A 22,216-nucleotide genomic window follows, 5' to 3' on the forward strand; every position below is an offset into this window, starting at 1 on the left:
GAGAGGGAGAGAGAGAGAGGGAGAGAGAGAGAGGAATAGAGAGAGGAAGAGAGAGAGAGAGAGAGAATGGGAGAGGAAGAGAGAGAGAAAGAGAAAGAGAGAGAGAAAGTAAGTGTGTGTGTGTGTGTGTGTGTGTGTGTGTGTGTGTGTGTGTGTTCACCCCTGTGTATGTGACTGAATAGTTCTTGGAACAGTTTCTCCTGAGATTTAAGCATGCTTTTCTCCACCATCAGAGAAATTTGGGTTTTCTGGTTTTACAAAGTCCATTTCTTTGAAATGTTCAGAGAATGGCTCCATCCAAATCTTGGCCAGAATTTCTCTACGTGGATACATGGGAGAGAGAACATGATAACTAGGAAGCTTTTTTCCCTTTTTAGATATATTAGTATTATTACTGTCAATGCAGCATTTATAGCAAACACACCCTCAATCTAGTCATAAAAATAGAATAAGGTAGAGGAGGAAAGAGGATAAATATTTAATAGAACCTCCCCTCACTATATTTTAAACGCAGTCGTCTTGACCAGTTAGAACAAGGTAGGGAATCAAAAGGATAACTAAATACAATCAACCAAGTTTCTCAGAGTTCACTGATATTGTCCTCTTGATAAATGTGGAAAAGATGTTGAGTTTGGAGTAAAGGGACCTGAGTTCAAATCTTAACTCTTATTTTCTGTCAACGTAGCGTTGGTGTAAATCATTTCCCTTTGCTCACTTTGTTCTTCTCATCTGTACAATAAAGTTTATACTAGATAATCTCAAAGGCCTCTTCCTTCTCTATATCCTTGACTCTATGATTCTGCCCAGGATCAGAAGCCAGATTTGAACTCATGAAGATGAGTCTTCTTGACGCCAGACCTGGCACTCTAATCCACTATGCCATATGGCTATGGGCTGGAGATTCCTTCTTCACTGATTTAAGTGGAGAGACTTAGCTTCAAAACTGGATTTCTTTTCATCTAGTGAACATGTCTATTTTTCCAATCCCTCACTTTGGGTCCTGGAGAGGATTTTGAATCATCCCAGTTTCTTTCCACCAGTAATCTGGACCCAGAGCTTCCATGATTAGACCACAGGAGTTACAAGAGTGGACTTTGTGAGGAGCAGAACCATCAGGGTCCTCCCTCCCTCACTGTCAATGAAGCCAGTCATGGAGGAAACTGAGTGAAGCACTTCAGTTAGAGTCAGCAAACACTTTAATGCTTACTACGTGTAAACCTTTGACCTGCTGGAAAGAGATATAAAAACAGTGCAGTCTCTGCCCTGACACACATTCCACTGGACATTTATTTGTTATAGTTGTTCAATTGTGTCTGACTGCCCATGACCCCATCTGAGATTTTCTTGGCAGAGATACTGGAGTGGTTTGCCATTTTCTTTTCCATCTCATTTGACAGATGAGAAAACTGAGGCAAACAGGGTAAAGTGACTTGCCCAGGGGCATCTAGCAAGTAAATGTCTGCTGTCAGATTTGAACTCAGGAAGATGAACCTTCCAGATTCCAGGACTAGCACTCTTTGCACTATGGTGTCATCTTCCTGCTCTATGATAATTCCAAGAAATGTACCCTCCTCACTTTTGGAAAATAACAACCACATCCATGAACCAAGAGTCACTCCAGTGTTCAAGGCTTTCAGAAATTCAGCTTCAAGTGGAAAAGAATCTGCCCCAGGAGTTGAGTAGTTAATGTTTGAAGGCAGGTGTGGAAACAAAAGTGCTGCTTGCCTCTTTTTTTTTTTTTTTCGTTCTCTTTTGGAAGAGTTAGCTGGATCAGATCCATTAAAAATAACAAACTTGGCTCTCCTTGCCAAGCCTAGAGTTCTTGTAATAAAACTCCCTATCCTGGCAGATAGAGTAATGTTCTGCTCTTAAAAAAAGTATTTAGTAGTAGCACAACCAGTATTTTAAAGACAAACTTTGTACATGGTTGAAATGACAGGAAGCAGAGAGTCGAGGGTGCACCCCTGAGGCATCCCCAGAACTGGTTGCTGGGTTGGTTAGCCGTGGAATGAATGATTCCACTATTTTTTTCTTCAACGTAATCTCTAGCTAAGAATGGGGGATAGTTGGCTTTTTCAGTTAGAATTATTCCCACTGGAAGATATTAGTCATATCACAGAATGTCAGGGTATGAAGTATTAATTAGTGAGGAAGAAAATGCCATGGGTTTGGGGGAAAGGAAGGCAGTAAGTCTTGAAACATGTTTAGTCACTGATGTTTTTAGGTGGAGTTAGATGATAAATTGTACCGAGAAGCTGAACATGGCGTGTTTTTGATGACCGAGCTTGGTCCTAGACACAAATTGAGAAAATTTGTTTCTCTCCTTTCGTGGCAGAGATAGGAGACCATGGATGGGCAATGGTTGTGTGCCCTGTATCAGCCATCTTGGTTTTCCTGAATGGCTCATAGGGTGTAATGGATGAAGGAGAAGGGAATATATTTAGAAATGAAGGTGATAGGGGGCAGCTGGGTTGCTCAGTGGATTGAGAGCCAGACCTAGAGATGGGAGGTCCAAGTCACTTAATCCCCATTGCCTAGCCCCTACTGCTCTTCTGCCTTGGAACCAACACACAGTATTGATTCTAAGATGGAAAGTGAGGGTTTAAAAAGAATGAAGGTGATATAAAAACAAAAAGCAGTAATTAAAATTGAAAAGGAAAGAAATATTAAGTTTCAAAGTCTGAATAAAAGATTGTTTCTTAGTGGAGGGAATGAAGGATGTTAGTCATTAGAAGAGGAAAATTGTGGAATTTCTTACCCTGAAAGTCGTCAGAAACAGAATCTATTTTTAGTTATAAATGAAGGTTAAAGATCCTGCCCTTCCCTTATTTCTCTTCATCTTCCCCAAACTGAAGTTTTACAGGTTGAATAAATGACTTCTTAGAGGTCATAAAGCAAGAGCTGGAGGAAACCTTATAGATTAGATTGTAAGTAGGGCCTTCTTTTTCCTGATGAAGATCAGGAAGGAGAAGAGAGGAAGCATGAGAGCTAATGCTCTGACTGTAGTGTTCTTTCCACAAGATGACCTTCATCGTCTCTTCCTCTCTAAATCCATGATTCAGTGACTTTAGTTCATGTGGCTAGGAGCTAGAAATTCTTTCTTAGTTGATTAAAATAGAGAGATTCAGTCTTAAGACTGGATTTCCTATTGGTACATGAACATGGTCTTTTTTTTTCCAGTTTGCCATTTTGGTCTTTGGAGATGATATAGAGTGGTGATTCCCAAAGTGGGAACCACCACCCCCTGGTGGGTGCTGCAGCGATCCAGTGGGGCAGTGATGGCCACAGGTGTATTTATCTTTCCTGTTAATTGCTATTAAAATTTAAGAAAAATTAATTTCCAGGGGGCTAAGTAATATTTTTTCTGGAAAGGGGGTGGTAGGCCAAAAAAGTTTGGGAACCACTGATCTAGAGTCACTCCAATTTCTGTCCAGAGCTTTTGTAGTTGGACTGCAAGGATTACAAGAGGTGGCTTCAACAAGAAAAGTCTTTGGTGTTGTCATTTTCATTCATGTCCAACATGATCCCATTCGGGGTTTTCTTGGAAAAAATACTAGACTGATTTGCTATTTCTTTCTCCAGCTCATTTTATAAATGAGGAAACTGAGGCATACAGAATCCTATATTTGGATTCCATAACTTATCAGCATATTGAACGGAAGTATGGACTAAAAACACTTAGCATGAAAAAGACACAAGTGCTTTTTTGACCACAGATGTATTATAGTAAACACTTAGTGAATGATTCAAGTGTTTAAAAAGGTGAAGAAATTTTTGGCAGCATCAAGAGGCACCAGAGCCTAGATAGAAGGTAAGGGTTCCCACGGTCTTTCCTCTGGTCAGAGTATATAAGAAAAATTGTGTTCAGTTGTGACTACCAGCCTTTGGATATTGACAAGATGGAGGATGTCCGAAGGAAAGGAACCAAGATGATGAGTGGTCAGGAAATAGTGTAATATGAGGAACAGTTAAGAGAATAGCACCATTTAATCTAGAGAAGAGATATCCACAGGGTTTGGGGCATCTTCAGATATTTAGAGGGCAGTTTTGTTGAAAACTTGGTCTGTGTCAACCAAGAGAATAGATAAGGGACTAATGGTTCAAGTCACCAAGGGAGCAAATTTTGGGTTGATAAAGTCAGTGCTTAATATATGGTGGTTGAATAAGTGAATGGATGGATGAGCAAATGTTTTATACATGTTGCTTCTGGAAAGATAGGAGTTTCCTTTTTGTCTTAGAGCACCTTGCTTGATGCCTGGCATGTAGTAAGCATTTAGTAAAATGCTTGCTTTTGAAATGATTGAATGAGTAAGGAAAAGCTTTCTAATAAAACTAGCCAAAACAGAATAGATTATTTTACAAAGAAGGAAACTCCCTGTCAATGTAAGTGTTCAAATAGAGGGTTGCTTAGCTTTTTGTAAGAGATTCTTTGTAGGGATTCTTACATTAGAAAGGAGGTTCACTTTTGAGTTCCCTTTAACTCTAAGATTCTGTGACTGTGACATGTCAACCAAAAGTGGTGCAACTGAAAATATCTGATACTTACAGTCAATAGACCCTCAGGTTAAAGTATTGGCTCTGAGACTGACTGCTAACTTTGTGATTGTAGGCAGGTTTCACTGATCCTCAGTGTCCTCATCTGTGAAAGGGAGTTACTTGTCTTACCTACCTTGGTGTTACTAGGATGGTGTTTTATAAATTGTAAGTACCTTATTTCAATGTGAGTTGCTATTTTATAGACCCTTGGAGTTCGGGAAATGATTGAAATGACTAAACAACAACAATGAAAATCCTAATATAGGTTCTTCCTGTTTCCCTCTGATCAGTGCACATAAATTTCTCCAAGTTTCTCAGAATTCTTCCTATATTTCATTTATTACTGATATTACTCTGTTACATTTTTTTGCCATTCTCCTCCCCGCCACCCCTCCCCAGATATCTACTGAACACTTACTTTATTGTTCTGGGTTCTTTGCTACCAAGAAGTGAATTGCCATGAATATATTAGCATATATTACATTTGTTGATTGATTTGTATTTTATTGTTTAAATTGTATTTTGTTGCCTGAAATAATTCCTACCGTATAGTAGGTGCTTAAAAGTATATTTGTTCTTCTTCAGTGGTTTCAGTCCTGTTCTACTTTTATGTGACCCCATTTGGGGTTTTCTTGGCAAAGATATTGGAGCAGTTTGCCATTTCCTTCTCTGGCTCATTGGAGAGATGAAGAAACTGAGGCAAACAGGGTGAAGTGACTTGCCTAGGGTCACATAGCTAGTAAGTGTTTGAGGCTAGATTTGAACTTATGAATATCCTAGCTGCCCTAAAATTTAAAAAAGCACAATGAATAAAATTGAATTGAATTTAAGCAAAAGGCAAGAAAAAACAAAGATCTAAAGGAGACAAGAAAGCAAACCAACCAAAGAGAAATTTTCCGTTAATATGTAGAAAGGGATGAATTACTGACCTTGGAAAATTCCCTTTGTTTCCTCTAGGAAACCCGAAGGATGCCAGTTCCTTGGTTTCCAAATAACTGGGTGCTGGGCATTTTAATTTCTTTATTGCCTTCTAATTGAAGGATGATATTGAGATCTGCACAACTTGTTCTTCCCTGAGGAGTAAGGTGGGCATTGTTTCTTTTCCATATCTTGGGATTTTGATGTTGTAGAAATTTCCTACTTCCATTGGCAACTCAAGTTTAACTTAGAATCCTAGAGAATTGCCAGGTGCTGACAAGAAGAAAGTGACTTGTCTAGGATCCTATCACCAGTGGCAAGTTCAGTCCTTGATTCTACCAGAACAGGTTACCTTTTTTTTTTTTTTTAATTTTTTACCCTTTTTGTCTTAGTAATGACTCTAAGGCAGAAGGGCAAGGGCTAGGCAAATGAGTTAAGTGACTTGTCCAGGACCCCACAGCTAGGCAAACAGGTTACCTTTCAGTTCTACTTGTACTTCCTTGGAATCCCTCAAAGAATCAGTTATTCTATCAGACAGTTGGCTTTTAATTAAACTTTGGGTGTATTACTTTAGTCACAACTTGTTTATTTCCCTGTTTACTATTTCTCATTCTTGCCTTCAAGCAGGCACTAACGGGATTTATAACATTCCACACCGAAGACATTTACTCTCGGTACATATATTTTAAAACAAAAGTGTTTTATGGGTTACTCATGAATGAGAACACATGAGGCAGATCATCCAGAGTTTAAGCAGATGTTACCCTAAATACTGAGCATGATTTTGGCAGTGGAATAAAGGATTCTCCAGCCCTTGTGTTTTTCTAGGTGACAGGTTTGCTAAAAATGACTCCTAGGAGCAAGTGCCTTCCAGTGGAGAAAGGACTAGCCGAGTTTCTGCATTTTTCAGGGTAGTAAATGAGGGTCACGATTATTAAAGTGTGATGGAGGGCAAAGCTTTTGAGTCACAAGCCAAGTTTTAGAGCAGGTGAGCTTCTAAACCCATTTCTGTGTGGCCCCAGGCGTTTCAAAGTGCACAAAGACTTGGGTGTTTTTCACTGGTTTTCCTTACATCAATAACTTTCGGAAAGCTGGGGATTAGTTCCCACTGGGCTGAGTGGATGTGATGGCTGGCAAGTGTTGTAAAATAAGTTATTAACCAGAGTTTATGTGCAGCGTTATAGGTGTAAAACCTGAGCCCTGGAGCATCCATCCCAGGAAGAGTGGCTGCCCCACAGACCTTGGAGGGGCTGTTCTCTTTGTAGAATAGGGGAAAGGGTTGGTGTCCCATTATCAGAGCCGTAACTAGGGCTATTTTCTCCTGGGACAAAAATAGAACACTTTCCCTGCCAGAGTTTTCCCACTCATTTAATTAATAGTAGCCTAGTTATCAAATATTACACCTATAATATTATCTATCATTAATAGCCATTAATAATAGCTAGCATTTCTATAGTATTCTAGTACCTATGAACATATACATCGTATAACACTTTGCATCTTAAATAAAAGTTAATTTTATATAATATTCTAGTATATATAAATACATACTATTATATAATGCTATATATAATAATAGCTAGCATTTATATATCATTTTAGTATCTAGGAATATCTACTATTATATAACACTACATATAATACTATATATATTAATAATAGCTAGCATTTACTTGGTATTCAAGTATCTTTGAACATATACTATCATACAATACTATATATAATACTACATCTTAAATAAAAGTTAATTTTAGATAATATTCTATTATCTATGAATATATACTATCATATAACATTGCATATAATACTATATATTAATGATAGCCAGCATTTATTTGGTATTTAAGTATCTATGAATTACATACTATCATAAAACACTATTTATAATATTACATCTTAAATAAAAGTTAAGTTTTAGATAATATTCTAGTGTCTATGAATATATTATATAATATTATATATAATAATAGCCAGCTTTTAAATATTGTTCTAGTATCTTGGAATATCTACTATTATATAACACTACATATAATACTATATATTAATAATAGACAGCATTTACTTGCTATTTAAGTATCTATGAACATATACTAACATACAACACTATATATGATACTGCATATTAAATAAAAACTAATTTTATATAATGTTATAGTATCTATGAACATATGCTATCATATAACACCATATACAATACTACATATTAAATAAAAACTAATTTTTATAATATTCTAGTATCTTTGAATATATACTATTATATATAATAATAACCAGAATTTATTTGGTATTTAAGTATCTATGAATTATATACTATCATATAACACTATATATAAAACTGCCTATTAAATAAAATCTAATTTTATATAATATTCTAGTATTTATGAATATATGCTATTATATAACACTATGTAATAATAGTTAGCATTTTTATATTTTCTAACATCTATGATTATGTACCATTATATAACACTTTTTATAATCCTATATTTTAGTAATAGCTAGCATTTATATGGTATTATCATACATAGTTATTATAATATACCACTAATAAAAAGAACGTATTTCACGTATTTCTTGCCTTTGTATCCCTAGTACCTCTTTCTGAATAGTTCCTAGAAGATTAGTAACTTAGTAAATGATTATCGAATGAATGGATGAAATGAGACTCGTCACAACCCAATTCTTTGTGCCAAATCAGCAAACATCAGCCAGAATGAGTCCAATCTAAATGTGGGACTTTTCAATTTCATTTGCGAAGTCAGTGAAGTATTTCATAAATCACCCAGAAAGCTTTATTAGGATGATTTTAACAGCCTCTTGACTCCATTATCTGTGGGAATTTGAGGGTCTTTCAAAGTAAACTCTGGAAAATATTCTGTGTGCTGCCATGAAAAAATGTCCTTCTCTGGGATTTCTGCCTGCTGCGCTCCTTGTCTCTGGGCTTGAGGAAGAGCTCGCCCAGGAGAGAGAAAGGAGTCCTTGTGTTTCCCCCACTGGTGGACGAAGGAAGCCTCCTGGAGCTGGACCTTGTGGTGTGAGTAAGTCCCACCTTTGTAAAAAATCCACCGGTCTAGCTCAGAGCGTGTTAGTTAGGTCTCCCCAGCCTGCCCTTCTTCTGTTGAAAAAATCTTTGGAATTTGTTTTCCTTTGCTCTAGGGTAGTCGAATTGATGGGATTCTGTGTCTTTCTGTCAGTTCCTCTCCTACTTTCTTCCCCTTCAGGAAGGTGTACAAATGACGCCTTAATTTCCAGTTTTTATTAAGCGTGTCAGTAGAGTGTGGAGATGGGGACGTGAGCACACGTGTGCAGTTGGGTATATGTCTGCACCTTTCTTTGGTTGTGTGTGTGTTTCTCCAGTGGACCATGTATGTAGGCTTGAGAAAAAAATTTTTTTTGTGTCCTGCTTAGGGCCAGGCCTGGACAAATTGCTTGTAAGGGAATTTTGGGGAGTTGTTCCAGGGGTTTATCGGGGACTTGTGGAGGGGATACTTAGATGACTTTCCCTATTAGCACTCTAGAAGAGGTGGGAGGTCTTTGGTGCGGTGTGTGGCCAGCTTCCCTTCTCTGGGGTGAAGGTGGGTGCACTCTGGTGCTTCAGCTCTTGTAGATAGAGAGTAGTCAATCGGTCAATCAATCAATAAGAATTGATTAGGCAAACAGCAATGCAATGATACAGGACAATTCTGAGGGACTTAGGAGAAAGAGAGCTATCCACATTCAGAGGAAGAACTGTGGGAGCAGAAACACAGAAGAAAAACAGAGGATTGACCACGTGGTTCAATAGGGATATGATTAGGGCTGTTGACTTTAAATGATCCCTCTATTGCAAATAGTAATAATATGGAAATAGGTATCAATTGATAACATTTGTACAACCCAGTGGAATTGCTTGTTGGCTCTGGGAAGGGGGGAGGGAGTAGGGGAGGGAAAGAACATGAATCATGTAACCATGGAAAAATATTCTAAATCAATTAAATAAATAGACAAACAAATAAATAGGGGCACAAACAAACAAATAAATAAATGGATGGATGAATAAACAAATAAATGAATGGATAAACAAACAAACAAACAAATAAATAAATGGATGAATGAAGAGATTTTATCAGGCACCTAATCTGGTGGTGCTGGAGATACAAATACACACATTATTTTGTTTGACCTTCCCAGAAAAAAAAAATCCCATAAGTTAGATAGGAGCAACTTCTTATTTTTCCCATTTTACAGATGTGGAATCTTGAGTCTTAGAAAAATGATAAGTACCTATTTATAACTTAATAGATGTTTGTTGACTGACTCAAAGGGAAAAGATCTTGTAGATATATGGGAGATCTAGAACTTGAGCTCAGTTCTTCTGATTTCTCATTCAAATATTACTTTCCCCTCCACCATTATACGCAATTGCTAAAGGATAATAGTAGCTTTTTATTATTTGAAAAATATTTTAGTGTCTATGGATGAAGAATTCTGTAAAAGGGAGTATGACATCCAGAATATTTTGTTATTCTGCCATTACCTGGGGCCATGGGATATTTGAAGTGATTGTCTTTTTTATTATCTGCTTAAATAAATGTTAAAATTCATATGGCTTAAAGAAAGAATATTGACTGCCAATGGCCATTAGTTACTGGATTCCAATCATTGCAGCTAAAATATGATATGAAGGAAAGAGCGGGGTCAGCCTCTCAGAGCATACCTATTCCTTTGTGGCTTCTCTGAGGAATTCAGGGCTGGTTCTCAGATGTTCAGGTTTAGAAACCCAGTTCTGTTCATTTGTCCAAGAGTAATTTCTTTTTTTTTTTTTTAATTTCTTTCTTTTTTTTTTTTTCCAAGAGTAATTTCTGAGGACTGAATTGATTCCAAAGAGACTGGACCATAAATCAGAATTTCAGTTTATTCATTTGCAATGGGAACCTTTTTGGCCAATGCCTCAACCCTGATTATCTGCACAGGGCATGACCTCCTGTTGGTAGGACCTCTTAAGACACTAAATTTTATGTTAGACAGTTGCTTTGTGAGTCCCAAATAAAAGCAGAAGAGAGAACTGGATGTTCCTCAGGATTATTTCCATTCTCACAGCAGTAGCGTACTAAATTTCCTTTCTCCATTCTAGAGATATATCTGTCTAGATAACTCATACCAGTCACTAGGCTCAGAGCCCCCAATGCTATGGATGAAGCTGGGCAGACACTGACACATTCTCTTTTTGGTCCGTCCTCTGTTCAGCTGTCCGAGTGACATGTCCCATTTAAAGATCTTGTCCAGGCTTCCTTTCCATTAATTTAACATGTCCTCCTCCTCCTCTTTGTCCTCCTCCTCCTCCTCCTCTTTGTCTTCCTTCTCCTCCTCTTCATCCTTCTCCTCCTTTTTCTCCTCCTCCTCCTCCTCCTCCTCCTCTTCCTCGAATTCCTTCACCTGATATTCCTTCTCTTCCCAATTCCTGGAATACTCTCTCTCTCCTTTTCGCTTTCTTTTGGCTTCTCTTGTTTCATTCAAGGCTTGGCTTGGCTACCATTTCATAGAATCTGATATCTAGACCCAGAAGGGACCTGAGAAGCTTTCCAGTCCAATCTCTTCATTTTTAGAGAAGAGGAAACCGAGGCCCCAAATGTGTCAGAGGCAGTATTTGAACTCAGAATCTCTGACTCCAGAGAACTCTAGTCTTTTTATTGTACCACACTGTCTCCTCTGCACGAGGGCTCTTTTTTTTCCTGCTTCTCCCAAATGGCTTTTTAAATATATAATAAATATATATTTTATATGTAAAATATATATTTATAAATGAAAAAGATATTTACTTATCTGTGTACATGGCAAGTCTCTTCAAGGAAATGTTGGCTTCTTAGAGTGGGGAGTGTTTCATTTTTGTCTCTTGCATCCTTGGTGCCTAGAACTGAGCCTGGCATGTGGCAGGCAAATGTGAGGAAGCACCTTGGTGGCTCAGTGGATAGAGCATTGGACTTGTTCAAATATAGCCTCAGAAACTGGCAAGCTTTGTGACCCTGGGTAAGTCACTTCACATCTCTCTGCTTTAATCCATCGGAGAAGGAAACAGGACTCCAGCGTCCTTGCCAAGAAAACCCCTTGGACAGGAGGGTCAGACATGATTGAACAACAACTCTAACAGGCACCTATTTAAGTGTACCTACTAGGCACCTTGGTAGGCAATTCCAGCGACTGTGATTATCCAACTCCATCTTTCCTGATATTAGTCCTTGTCATCACATTTCATCATGCCAAAAATGTAAATAGTTTATTTTGTATTTGGCACGTTTTAGGATTACTGATAGGTCAATGGACTCGGGAGTCAGGAATTTGTCGCTGTTGAGGCATTTAAGTTGTCTCCAACCCATCTTGGGTTTTCATGGGCAGAGATACTGGAGTGGTTTTGTCATTTTCTTCTGTAGCTCATTTTACAGTTAAGGAAACTGAGACAAACAAGGTGAAGTGGCTTACCAGGGTCAAACAACTAGGAAGTGTCTGAGGCCAGATTTGAACTTAGAAAGATTCCTGACTTCAGACCTGGCACTCTATCCACCATACCACCTAGCTGCCCAATTTTAAGTTCAAATCCTGCTTGAGAAACTTACTAAATAAGGGGACGGAAAGAACATGAGTTATATAACCATGGAAAAATAGTCTAAATTAATGAAATAAAATTTAAAAAACTAAAAAAAGAAACTTACTAAATATTCAATCCTGGGTAAGTCACTTAATTTCTGTCCTCAGTTTTCTCATCTGTTAAATGAAAGGGTGGGTTTCACAGTGGCCCCTTAAGGCTCCTTCCACCTCTAAATTTTCAATCTGTAGATTGGTCTAGAACAGCGATTCCCAAAGTGGGTACCACCGCCCCCTGGTGGATGCTGCAGCAATCTAGGGGAGCGGTGATGGCCACAGGTACATTTATCTTTTCTATTAATTGCTATTACAATTTAAAAAATTAATTTCCAGGGGGCTAAGTAATATTTTTTCTGGAAAGGGGGCGGTAGATCAAAAAAAGTTTGGGAACCACTGCTCTAGAATTTGAGGCATTACCATATGATGGAGACCTTGGGAAATTTAGTAACTTTAGCATGAGAAGCAAGATTTGAATGCAGACCTTCTGACTTCAGAACCAATCCTTCCATCATATGGTAATGCCTTCTTTTTTTTAGAATGGTGCTCTCTGCTCTCTGCTCTGGTTTAAGAAACATCACATTCCCATCCGCCTCACGTTGGGTACCTCTTACAAAACTGGCTCCTTCTACAGATGCCCTTTTATTTTGACCCTCCTCAACTTCCATCTGAGAGGATGATGTTTTTGTTATCAACTGTCTCAAGCTCTGAGGCCATTCACAGTTGGATTCAGTAACTCCCTATGGCCAGGCTCTAGCAGGGTGGCCTGATTCCAGGGCTCCAGTCCCAGTATTCCATCTTAGCCACATCATGGTGGCCCTCTCATATCAAGGAAACCTTGAATTGAGCATCATTTTCCACATGAATGAGGCCTTGCCTGATTCCCTGCTAGTGCCTCCCTACCCCAAACTTACCTTTTATTTACTTTGTATGCATTTCATTTATCTTAAAATTTTTTTTCCAGATAGCAGGTAGATTTTTATAATTGTTTTTATATTTCAATTTTTTAATAAGTTTTAAAATAAATTTTTATACATTTTATAAAATTTTAATAAATTTAATTTTAATAATTGCTTCTTGATATTCTGAAATCCACATTCTCTCCCTCCTTCCCATCCATCCCTCTTCCCCAAGATGGCAGATGATAGGATATAGTTTGTACATGTGCTATTATGCACTATAGAATTCCATATTTGCCATGTTGTGAAAGAAGACACATATCACTTATACTAGAGGAGAATTTATGAAGGAAACAAAACGAAGAATAGTATGCTTCAACCCTCATTCAGACTCTATCGATTCCTTTTATGACAATGGATAGACTTTTTCATCATGAGTCCCTTGGAGTTGTCTTGGATCCTTGCATTGCTGATAATATATTTTTTATTATTCATAAGAAACATCCTGGTAGGGATAGAGGGAGCCAGTCTAGGAGCTGGAAAGATGAGGAATCACATCGTGTCTCTGATATATACTGGCTGTAGGATCCTGGGCAAGTCATTTAATTTCTTAATGTTTTAAGTCATTTTCTGAGGAAGGAAGGCAGTGACCTGCATTGTCAGAGGGAATTTCTTCACCTGGGAGTTCCCTAAACGAATGAAATCCTAAGCTTAGTCTCAATCTTAGAGCTTATAGGTATATGTTCCTATATGAGTACTCTTTGCACCTAATATAACAAACACTTAATATATGTTTTTTGGCTTGACTTGCTATAGAGCTAGAAGGAACCTTTGAAACCACTGAGTCTGTCTCCCTCATTTGATAGATGAGGAAACCGAGTCACAAAAAGATTTAGCCACTTGTCTAAGGTCACAGAGCTAGTAAAGATCTGAAGGGAATTTTTTAAAATATAATTTTTATTTTTTAAATATTTTTTCCATGATTCCATGATTCATTTTCTTACAAAAATATGGAACGCTTCCCAAGCATAGGAGTCATGCTCATCTTTTCTGTATCGTTCTAATTTTAGAATAAGTGCTGCTGAAGCAAGCACGTGAAGGGAATTTTGAACCCAGGTCTTCTTAACTCCAAGACCAGCACCCTATCCAGGAAGCCTTAGGCTGTAAGCTCTGTTTGGGGCAGGGGCTGACTCTTCAGCTGTCTTTGTATCCCTAGTGGCCAGCATGGTGATGATCACATGGTAAGTGATTAATAGATCCTCTTGGATTGATTCGATTATTTCATTGATTGAATTCTATCCTTTTTAGGTGTCAGAAGGTTCGGTGGTCCAGTTTCCAGAAGGAAACTTCTCCCTATCAACAAAAACAGAGGAAAGGAGCTTTCCCCATGGAAATGTTCATTTGTTGCACTGGGCCCAGAATGAATACGGAGCAGTCACTTCTTTCACCGAACTCAAGATATCAAGGAATGTTTACATCAAAGTGGGTGAAGGTGAGTTGACTTGACCAACGAGAGCCCATCAGTTAAAGATGGCGGCCAGTTTGCATTTTCTTTATTGGGTCAAGGACCATGAAAAGAATTTCACAGAGCCTGGGACCATCTCTCAGATGATATAACATTAGAAAAGTTGCCAAACTTAAAAGGCTCTATAATCATTGTTTATTATTATTTTTTATTTGTGTCTTGGATTTTGGTCATTGAGGTGGAAAGCTCCAACGAAGAAATGTCTTTCTGGGAACAAAGGTGAGAAAGAATAATTTTCTCCTCTTCTAGAAGTAAGGAGAGAATACAATGAACTTGTGTTCCTTCATCATGATGGTTGCAACAGGGAGGAAGTATATTTGCCTAATCACTGCAGGCAAGAAAGATTAGACAATAGAATCCATAAGCCGCTCTTGCTGGCTTTGCTTCAGGCCCCCACTTCTTGGTTCTTTGGCTCACGTCTCTACAAGATGAATGACCGTGGTTTGATGGCATAAAGACAATATCAAGGAGTTTGATTTTCCCTTTCTTGGACTCTCTCCCTTCCCTTTGGGGCATGTTGGGAAACTTTAGAATAATGAACTCCAGTATCTACTGGGCGATTCAGCTCACTGAGCTGTAGAGAGCCTTGACTGCCAGGCTAAGAGATCTATATTTTGTTTTGTAGGTTATAAGAAGGTTTTTTTCTTCATTTCTTTTTCTCAGTCTCTGTATCTCTCACTTCCAGTTTTTCACTATCTCCTTACACTTTAACAAAAAACATAGTCGTGTGTCCCCTCTCCTAAGATAAAACAAAACAAACAAAAAATGTCTTTCCTAGGTGTTTTCTGCATCACTGACCCCTTTGGAAATCTGGGGTAGCCTATGGACAGGCCCCCTTCTCAGGATAATGCTTCTAAATAACTGGAAGATGCTAAATTTCAGTTAGTGCTGAAGATCCAAAAGGGGTCACAGAATTGGACATGATTAAAACAAGGGAAAATTTCCCTTTCCCCGAAGAGAAGCCTTTTTTAAAAATAAATAATTACCATCAAGAAAATCATTCAGCACATTGGGCTTGTCTTAAGATGTGTGCCTTAGGGGGCAGCTGGGTAGCTCAGTGGATTGAGAGTCAGACCTAGAGATGGGAGGTCCTGGGTTCAAATCTGGCCTCAGACACTTCCCAGCTGTGTGACCCTGGGCAAGTCACTTAATCCTCACTGCCTAGCCCTTACCACTCTCCTGCCTTGGAACCAATACACAGTATTGATTCTAAGATGGAAGGTAAGTGTTGTTTTTTTTAAATGGACAGTTGGACTCAATGACTTCCAAAGTCTTTTCTAGCTCTCTAAATTAGAGTGTTCTAGTTCTCTACCAAGAAGCTGGAAGCAAACTTTATGTTCTTTCTTCTGAAGTTTTCCTGGATCATTGCATTGATATGAACTCTGAAAGATTTCCCAATTGTTATCCTTGGTCACCATGTACGTTGGTTACTTGCTTCTCCTTATTTTCCCAGTTTGGGGGTCTCTTTCCTTTCCTATTGCCCGCCACTACTGTATAATCTAAGCCCTTATTATCAGGCCTTTAGGCAATAACACGAAAAAGAGAATGATTGAGAGAACAAGACTATAGGGAAGCGGTGGAAGATGTAAAGAAGGGACAGAGCCCTAACCAGGGTAGGTTAGCCTGGGCTTTGCCCCAGGACCCTGAAATTGAGAATTATTTCAGTACTTTAGAAAAAACTGAACTTTGCAACTGCTTAGCAAAAAATAATGAATTAAAATAGAAAGCTGCCAGATTGCCCCGGCTGAACCTTGCCCTGTTCCTCCTGTACCTCCCATTCCCACCACAGCCTCCCCAGCAGTCACTTTGAGCCATCCCAGAGAATCTGACCCAATGGTCTGTTTTCTGGCACTTGCCTGCTATAACCTGGCTAGTTCTGGCTTTGGAAGGGAGGGACCTTACATGCAGCAGCCCTAAAATTTTCTGTAATGCTATTAAATGTGAAATCAAAGTTGACTTGTGATTTTATGTGATAGTAAGATTTCAGTGAAATATTTACAACTGCAGAAAAACCTTCAAGGCTTTTCATATTCACAGTGTTTGTTTTATGGACAGTTACGTTGTTGGAGAAAGAACTGGTGTTTTGCCTTGATAAGAGATTGCCTATTTTAATCTCTTTGCTTTGGAGAGGGATAGAAATAACCCATGACTTAATTATGAAAGTCTATTGTTCTGATAGCCCCTTTCATCATATTTTTGGTCAAGTTCGTATAGAGTATAATTAGAACCAAGAATAGCTCCCTGGAAATAATAAAAAGATTGTGACAGATGCTACCCTGCAGCCAGGGGCCTGGATGAAGAAGTAGACCGCCCGAGGGCCTTTGTGGCCAGGTGCCTCTCGCTGGGCCAGGATTCATGGTGGGGTGCCAAAGACCGGTGCCAGCATTGTTTACACAGCACTGGCCTCCCGGCCTTTTTTTAAAAATTTGAGCGTCTTCACGTGTTGGTTATAAATTCTGAGGCTCCGCCTCTCTCCTTCTCTTCTTCACTCTTGCAAGAGGGCTGAATAGTTAGGTCGCTTACTTTAATTATTATTCATAAAACTTTATTAAATATAATACTTAGTTTTTAGATAATTAATTTTAATTATTCTGTAATTAAATAAATTTATTGTTAAATTTATTTGATTAAATAATACACTCATTTAATTAACTACTAAATTTATTTAATTAATTATTTGGTTGAATGAGTTTATTATTTAATTAAATAGATTTAAAGATTAAATTAAATAATTTTAATTAGAAAATTAATTAATTTTAATCTCTACAACTTTAAATGATGATGATGATGATGATAACTAGCATTTATATGGTTCTTCCTAGGCAGATGCTAAGTGCTTTACAAATATTATCTCATTTAACCCTCCCAGCAAACCTAGAAGGCAGGTGCTATTATCACCCCCATTTTATAGTTGAGGAAAATGAGTTGAAGAAATTGAGTGAAATTGTTGTTCATTCATTTTAGTCCTGTCCACCTATTTATGACCAGATTTGAGTTTTCTTGGCAAAAGCTTCTGGAACAGTTTGCCATTTTCTTCTCTAGAGCATTTGGCAGATGAGGAAACTGAGGCAAAACAAGGTTGAGTGACTTGCCCAGGGTCACCCAGCTGGGAAGTGTCTGAGGCTAGATTTGAACTTGGAAACACAAGTCTTCCTGATCTCAGACCTGGCATTCTAGCTGTTGCTCCACCTAGCTTGCCAGGTGGTAGCTGGTTAAGTCGAAACCACAGAGGGATGCGGAGTCAGGAGATGGGGGGTACGTTCCCAGCTTGGCTACTCAGTTGTCTCTGTGACCTTGAACCAGTCATTTTCCAGAGCGTTTGGTATTAGTAGAGCGAATATTAGACAGGATGCATGAGCCTAAGAATAGCAGCCATCATTTACGTGCCATTTTCACGTGAGAAAAAGACTTTCTATGATTATCTCATTCAGTCCTCAAAATAGCCTCATAACAGTTATGAACTTGGTATTTCCAGGACTTTTTTCATCCTCATTTTATAGTTGAAGAAATTTGAGTGTCAGAGAGGACAAATGATTTACCCAAGGTCACACAATGAGCAAATGTTGGAGAGAGAATTAAAACTGAGCTCTCTCCCAACTCTTAAGCCCCATTCAATTTTTATGTTATTTTTGGGGGCTGTGCAAGTCATTTTAGTTTCTTTTTTTGTAAACTTGAGGACTTGGATAGGATAGATGGTTTCCAAGGTCCTTTTCAGTGCTACATCTCCTGCTCAGTGTCCTTTTTGACTCTCGGTCTCCCCATCTGTAAAATGCAAGGTTTGACCTTGATCCCAATCCTGTCTAGGTCTTAACATTCTATTATTTAATGCCTGAAGCCTCTTGCTAGTCCCTGTCCTAAAATACATGCCAGTGCATGACTGGGTTCACCCAAACCTGCCAGACTCTGTCCGGGGATTTCCCCCTTTGTGTTTTCTTTTCAACTTGGCACTGATGGTCACTTTCAGTGCCAGCCACGAGGAGGGTCATTCAGAAAAAGAAACAAGCATATGTGCACACACAGAACACCTTATCAACCCATTCTCTTTGTAGCAATAATGATCCTAGAACTTGAGCATCAGTACCAGCCCTGTTAAGACATCTTAGAACGTGGATCATTGATGAACCCTACAGGGATGCTTGGTGGGAAATCAGGGTCTCTCTCAGTTAGAGATTGGTGGTCTTGGAGCAGAATTCTAAAGAGCAGTTAATCCAAGATGTACCTACATGGTCCTTCCCTCTACATCAAAGGTCCATGGAGTCCCTCAAGGGGTTCACAAATAGATTTCAGAAGGTACGGGTCCTTGGATGGGGAGAGGAGGGGGAAAAATCTTCATTTTTGCTCATCACTAAAGGAAAGTGAGCATTTCCTCCAAGAATGAGCATAGGCAGCCAACCAGTATCTTGAGAGCCAAAGAGGTTCAGGGCCCCCAAATAATGAAGAACCCCAACTAGTGGTCATCTAGCCTTTTCTTGAAGGTGTCCAGTAATGGAGCTCTTTCTTTTTTTAAATGCATAAAATTATTAGAGAATGTTTTCTTTCCTCTGCTCTTACGTGTGTCCAGCTCAGACAGTCTAACCCCTCTTGTATATGGCTAAAGGCAGCTGGGTCTCCAATGTCTTCTTCTTCAGTCTAATAAATTCCCCAGACAGTGAGGCAACAAGTTGCCTTAGGGGATAGAGAAGTGGACCCTTAATTTAAAAAGTCCCAACTTCAAATTTAGCCTCAGACACTTACTGGCTAATAAATCACTTAACTTCAGTTTCCTAACCTGTCAAATAAAGATCACAATACCCAAGGTTGTTACAGATGGGGACTAATATGACAATATTTGTAAACCTTTATAAATCCTAGATATTATTATTTTCTCCATTGGATCTTCATGGAGCATGAACTCAAGACCCTTCACTATCTTGGTGACTTTCCTTTGAAGTTTAGTTTTATCTTTCTTAAAATGGGGCTAACCAGAACATCATACTCCAGTTTTGGTCTGAAGAAAGCCCAAGTTCTCTGCTTGGTGACCCCCAGCTTGAGCAGATGGCCCGTATATTCCAGGCCAACCAAGGGTTAGTCCATGACCCCAGATTTAATGGACAGCCATCAGAAGGCAGCCACAAACGCTGCTATCACGGGACTGATATGGTCCCAGTTGAATAACTAAGCTTGCTTTCCTGGAAGCGCAGGACCCTGATAGCTCTGCCTGGTGAAGTGATAGGACCCAGGACAGGGCTAAAGGAGGCATCTGGCAGCCAGCTACTTGTTGACCACTTGATTTCAGGTAACTATAAACTAAGACCATAAGTGATGAGTGCTGGGAAGCCAAGTATCTCCACTGGATAAAAAGAAACTCATCACTCCTATTAAAGAGCACTAATAGGACACTGGCATTTAGCAGTCCCAATTCCTAAGCCACCTACCTATTCATAATAATAATACTTAATGTCCATATTTGAAAAGGATGTGATATTGGGCATAGAATACGAGGTTTGAAATCCAGGGTTCAAATCTCAATCTGGCTCTTACTTTGTGTCACATAATCTCTAAATAGGGAGAAACTGAGGACATAATAATCCCTATGGTACATTTTATAAATCATTCCTGAAATCCATTAGGGAGGAAACTAGTTGGCTGAGTAGATGGAGCCTAGGAATTAGAATGGGAAGTCCTGAGTTTGAATCTGACCTCAGACTTTCCCTAGCTGAGTGTGCCTGGGAAGATCATCAAAACTCCTTCTACCTTAGTTTCCAAAATGTGGATAATAATGAGTTAATAGAAGTAATTTGTAAAACTCAAAGTACTCTATTTGTAAAATTTGGATCTGTAAAATGTGGATAATAATGAGTTAATATAAGTAATTTGTACATCTTAAAGTGCTTTATTTGTAAAATTTGGATCTGTTAAATATGGATAATAATGATTTAACATAAGTAATTTGTATATCTTAAATGCTCTATAAATGCCAGTTATTATCATTAATTATGGGAGGGTTACTGTAAAAACATGTCTGCTCTACTATTGGGGAGTTGCAGTCATCCCCTAGGTTATCTTGTTAATTATATCGCCATCCAAAAATTGTGCAAGAGATTTAGAGAGGCAGATAGAGGGCTGGACTTGGATTCAGGGATACTTGAATTAAAACTCGCCTTACACTGCCTGCCTGGGTGACACTGGGGAAGTCACTTGATCTCTGTCTGCCTCAGTTATCTAGTTGGTAAAATGGGGGTGATCGTAGCACTTATCTCCCAGGGTTGTTGGGAAGGTAAAATGAAATCCTATTTGTAAAGTGTTTTGTAAACACTAACCTATTCTATATGTACTCCCTGTTATCATCAGCTGCATTATCATTATTATTAATGCATATAGGAGAACTACTAGGACCAAAAAAGAATGGGTTTGGGACACCCAAGTGGCTCAATGGATAGATGTGAGGTTCTGGGTTCAAGTGTGGCCTCAGATGCTTTCTGGCTGTGTGATCCTGGGCAAGTCACTTAATCTCAGTTGCCTAGCTCTTATTGCCCTTCTGCCTTGGGACCAATTCTTAGTATTGATCCTAAGACAGAGAGTAAGAGTTCTTTTTTTAAAAAGAGTGGCATTATCTTGTGATGAAAGGAAAGGACAACCAATGGACAACTCATGAGCTCCACTGGTATCCATGCCGTGTTAAGGGAACAACAAGAATTCTTTTCTTCTTGTGTTTGCAATGCACTTTGAAAATACAAATGCCTCAATTGTCCTGAGGGGTAAACTAATTCTCTGGGAGAATCTGACGCAGTGGGTATTTATTAGATAAGAGGAACTATTTGGATAATACTCCAACCTACCATCTTTATCTCAGTATTCTTTCTTCCTTAGTAGGATGTAAGATGCTTGGGAGAAGGAATTGTTTCGTTCTTGAGATCTTATCCCCAGTGGCTAGCACAATGAATGACTGCTTGCTGATTGATTGACTGACCAGGATAATGGTGGCCAGTCTTGACTTCAGCATCTTCAAATCAGTTTGATGAATGTGGTGGGTTAGGACACCATTTTCTAGGATCCAGTGAGAGTTGAGATGAGTAGATGGAGAAGAGGATCAGGGAAGAAGAGCTTTCCACAATGGGTTTGAAGAGCAATGGAAGCTCTCACACTGGGCAGCAAGAGAGACCCTCCCAATGGATCTTGAGCAGGACTAAAAAGAGAACTTCTCCGATACCTTGGGGCTCCTGTGCAGCTGCTTGGGTGTGGGCTGCCTCTTTTGGACATACGCCTCTGCTCATGTGTGCAAGCGGATCCAGATAACCTCCTTTATGCTGTTTCTTACATAGTTTACATGCGGCTTCTAATTCCATCTTTCATTAAAAAAAAAAGTTTAAAGGTGAGAGACTGTAAATTATACAGGTAGGAGGGAAACCACCAGAGGGTCCCACTCCCTTGAAGGAAAAACAGCAAAACCCTCTACGAACGTTAGATTTTTGAGCCTCAAAAAAAAAAAAGTAATAAATGAAGGAAAGTGACCCCCTGCCTATTTTATGCCTGCTTTGTGATGGGTGATCTGGCCAGTAAGGAGGTGCTGGCAGGCTTTTAGCAGAAAGCGAGAGCTAGGTGGAATCTGGGCATGCAGAGAGGTTGACTAAGATTTACTAGGCAGGGAGTAAAAGTCCCAGTTTCTGCCAAGTGGCACCTCTCTGGATCCCAACACGTGGCACAGTGCCTGGCACATTAACGTACTCTGCATTGCCTGTAGCTC

The 22,216-nt window shown here is 39.0% G+C and overlaps 1 protein-coding gene and 1 pseudogene across 1 annotated transcript in view; one reads left to right on the forward strand and one right to left on the reverse strand.

Annotated features, from left to right (window-relative positions):
• TGFBR3 (transforming growth factor beta receptor 3) overlaps nucleotides 1–22,216 on the forward strand; it is a 116,093-nt gene that overhangs the window by 40,744 nt on the left and 53,133 nt on the right. Inside the window, exon 3 of the mRNA XM_044674839.1 lies at nucleotides 14,277–14,460. Coding sequence (XP_044530774.1) covers nucleotides 14,277–14,460 — 184 coding nt within the window. The remainder of the gene's footprint in view (nucleotides 1–14,276; nucleotides 14,461–22,216) is intronic.
• On the reverse strand, nucleotides 13,973–14,062 carry LOC123248174 (annotated as a pseudogene).

The sequence above is a fragment of the Gracilinanus agilis genome, chromosome 4, assembly GCF_016433145.1.
Source record: "Gracilinanus agilis isolate LMUSP501 chromosome 4, AgileGrace, whole genome shotgun sequence".
NCBI lineage: Eukaryota > Metazoa > Chordata > Mammalia > Didelphimorphia > Didelphidae > Gracilinanus > Gracilinanus agilis.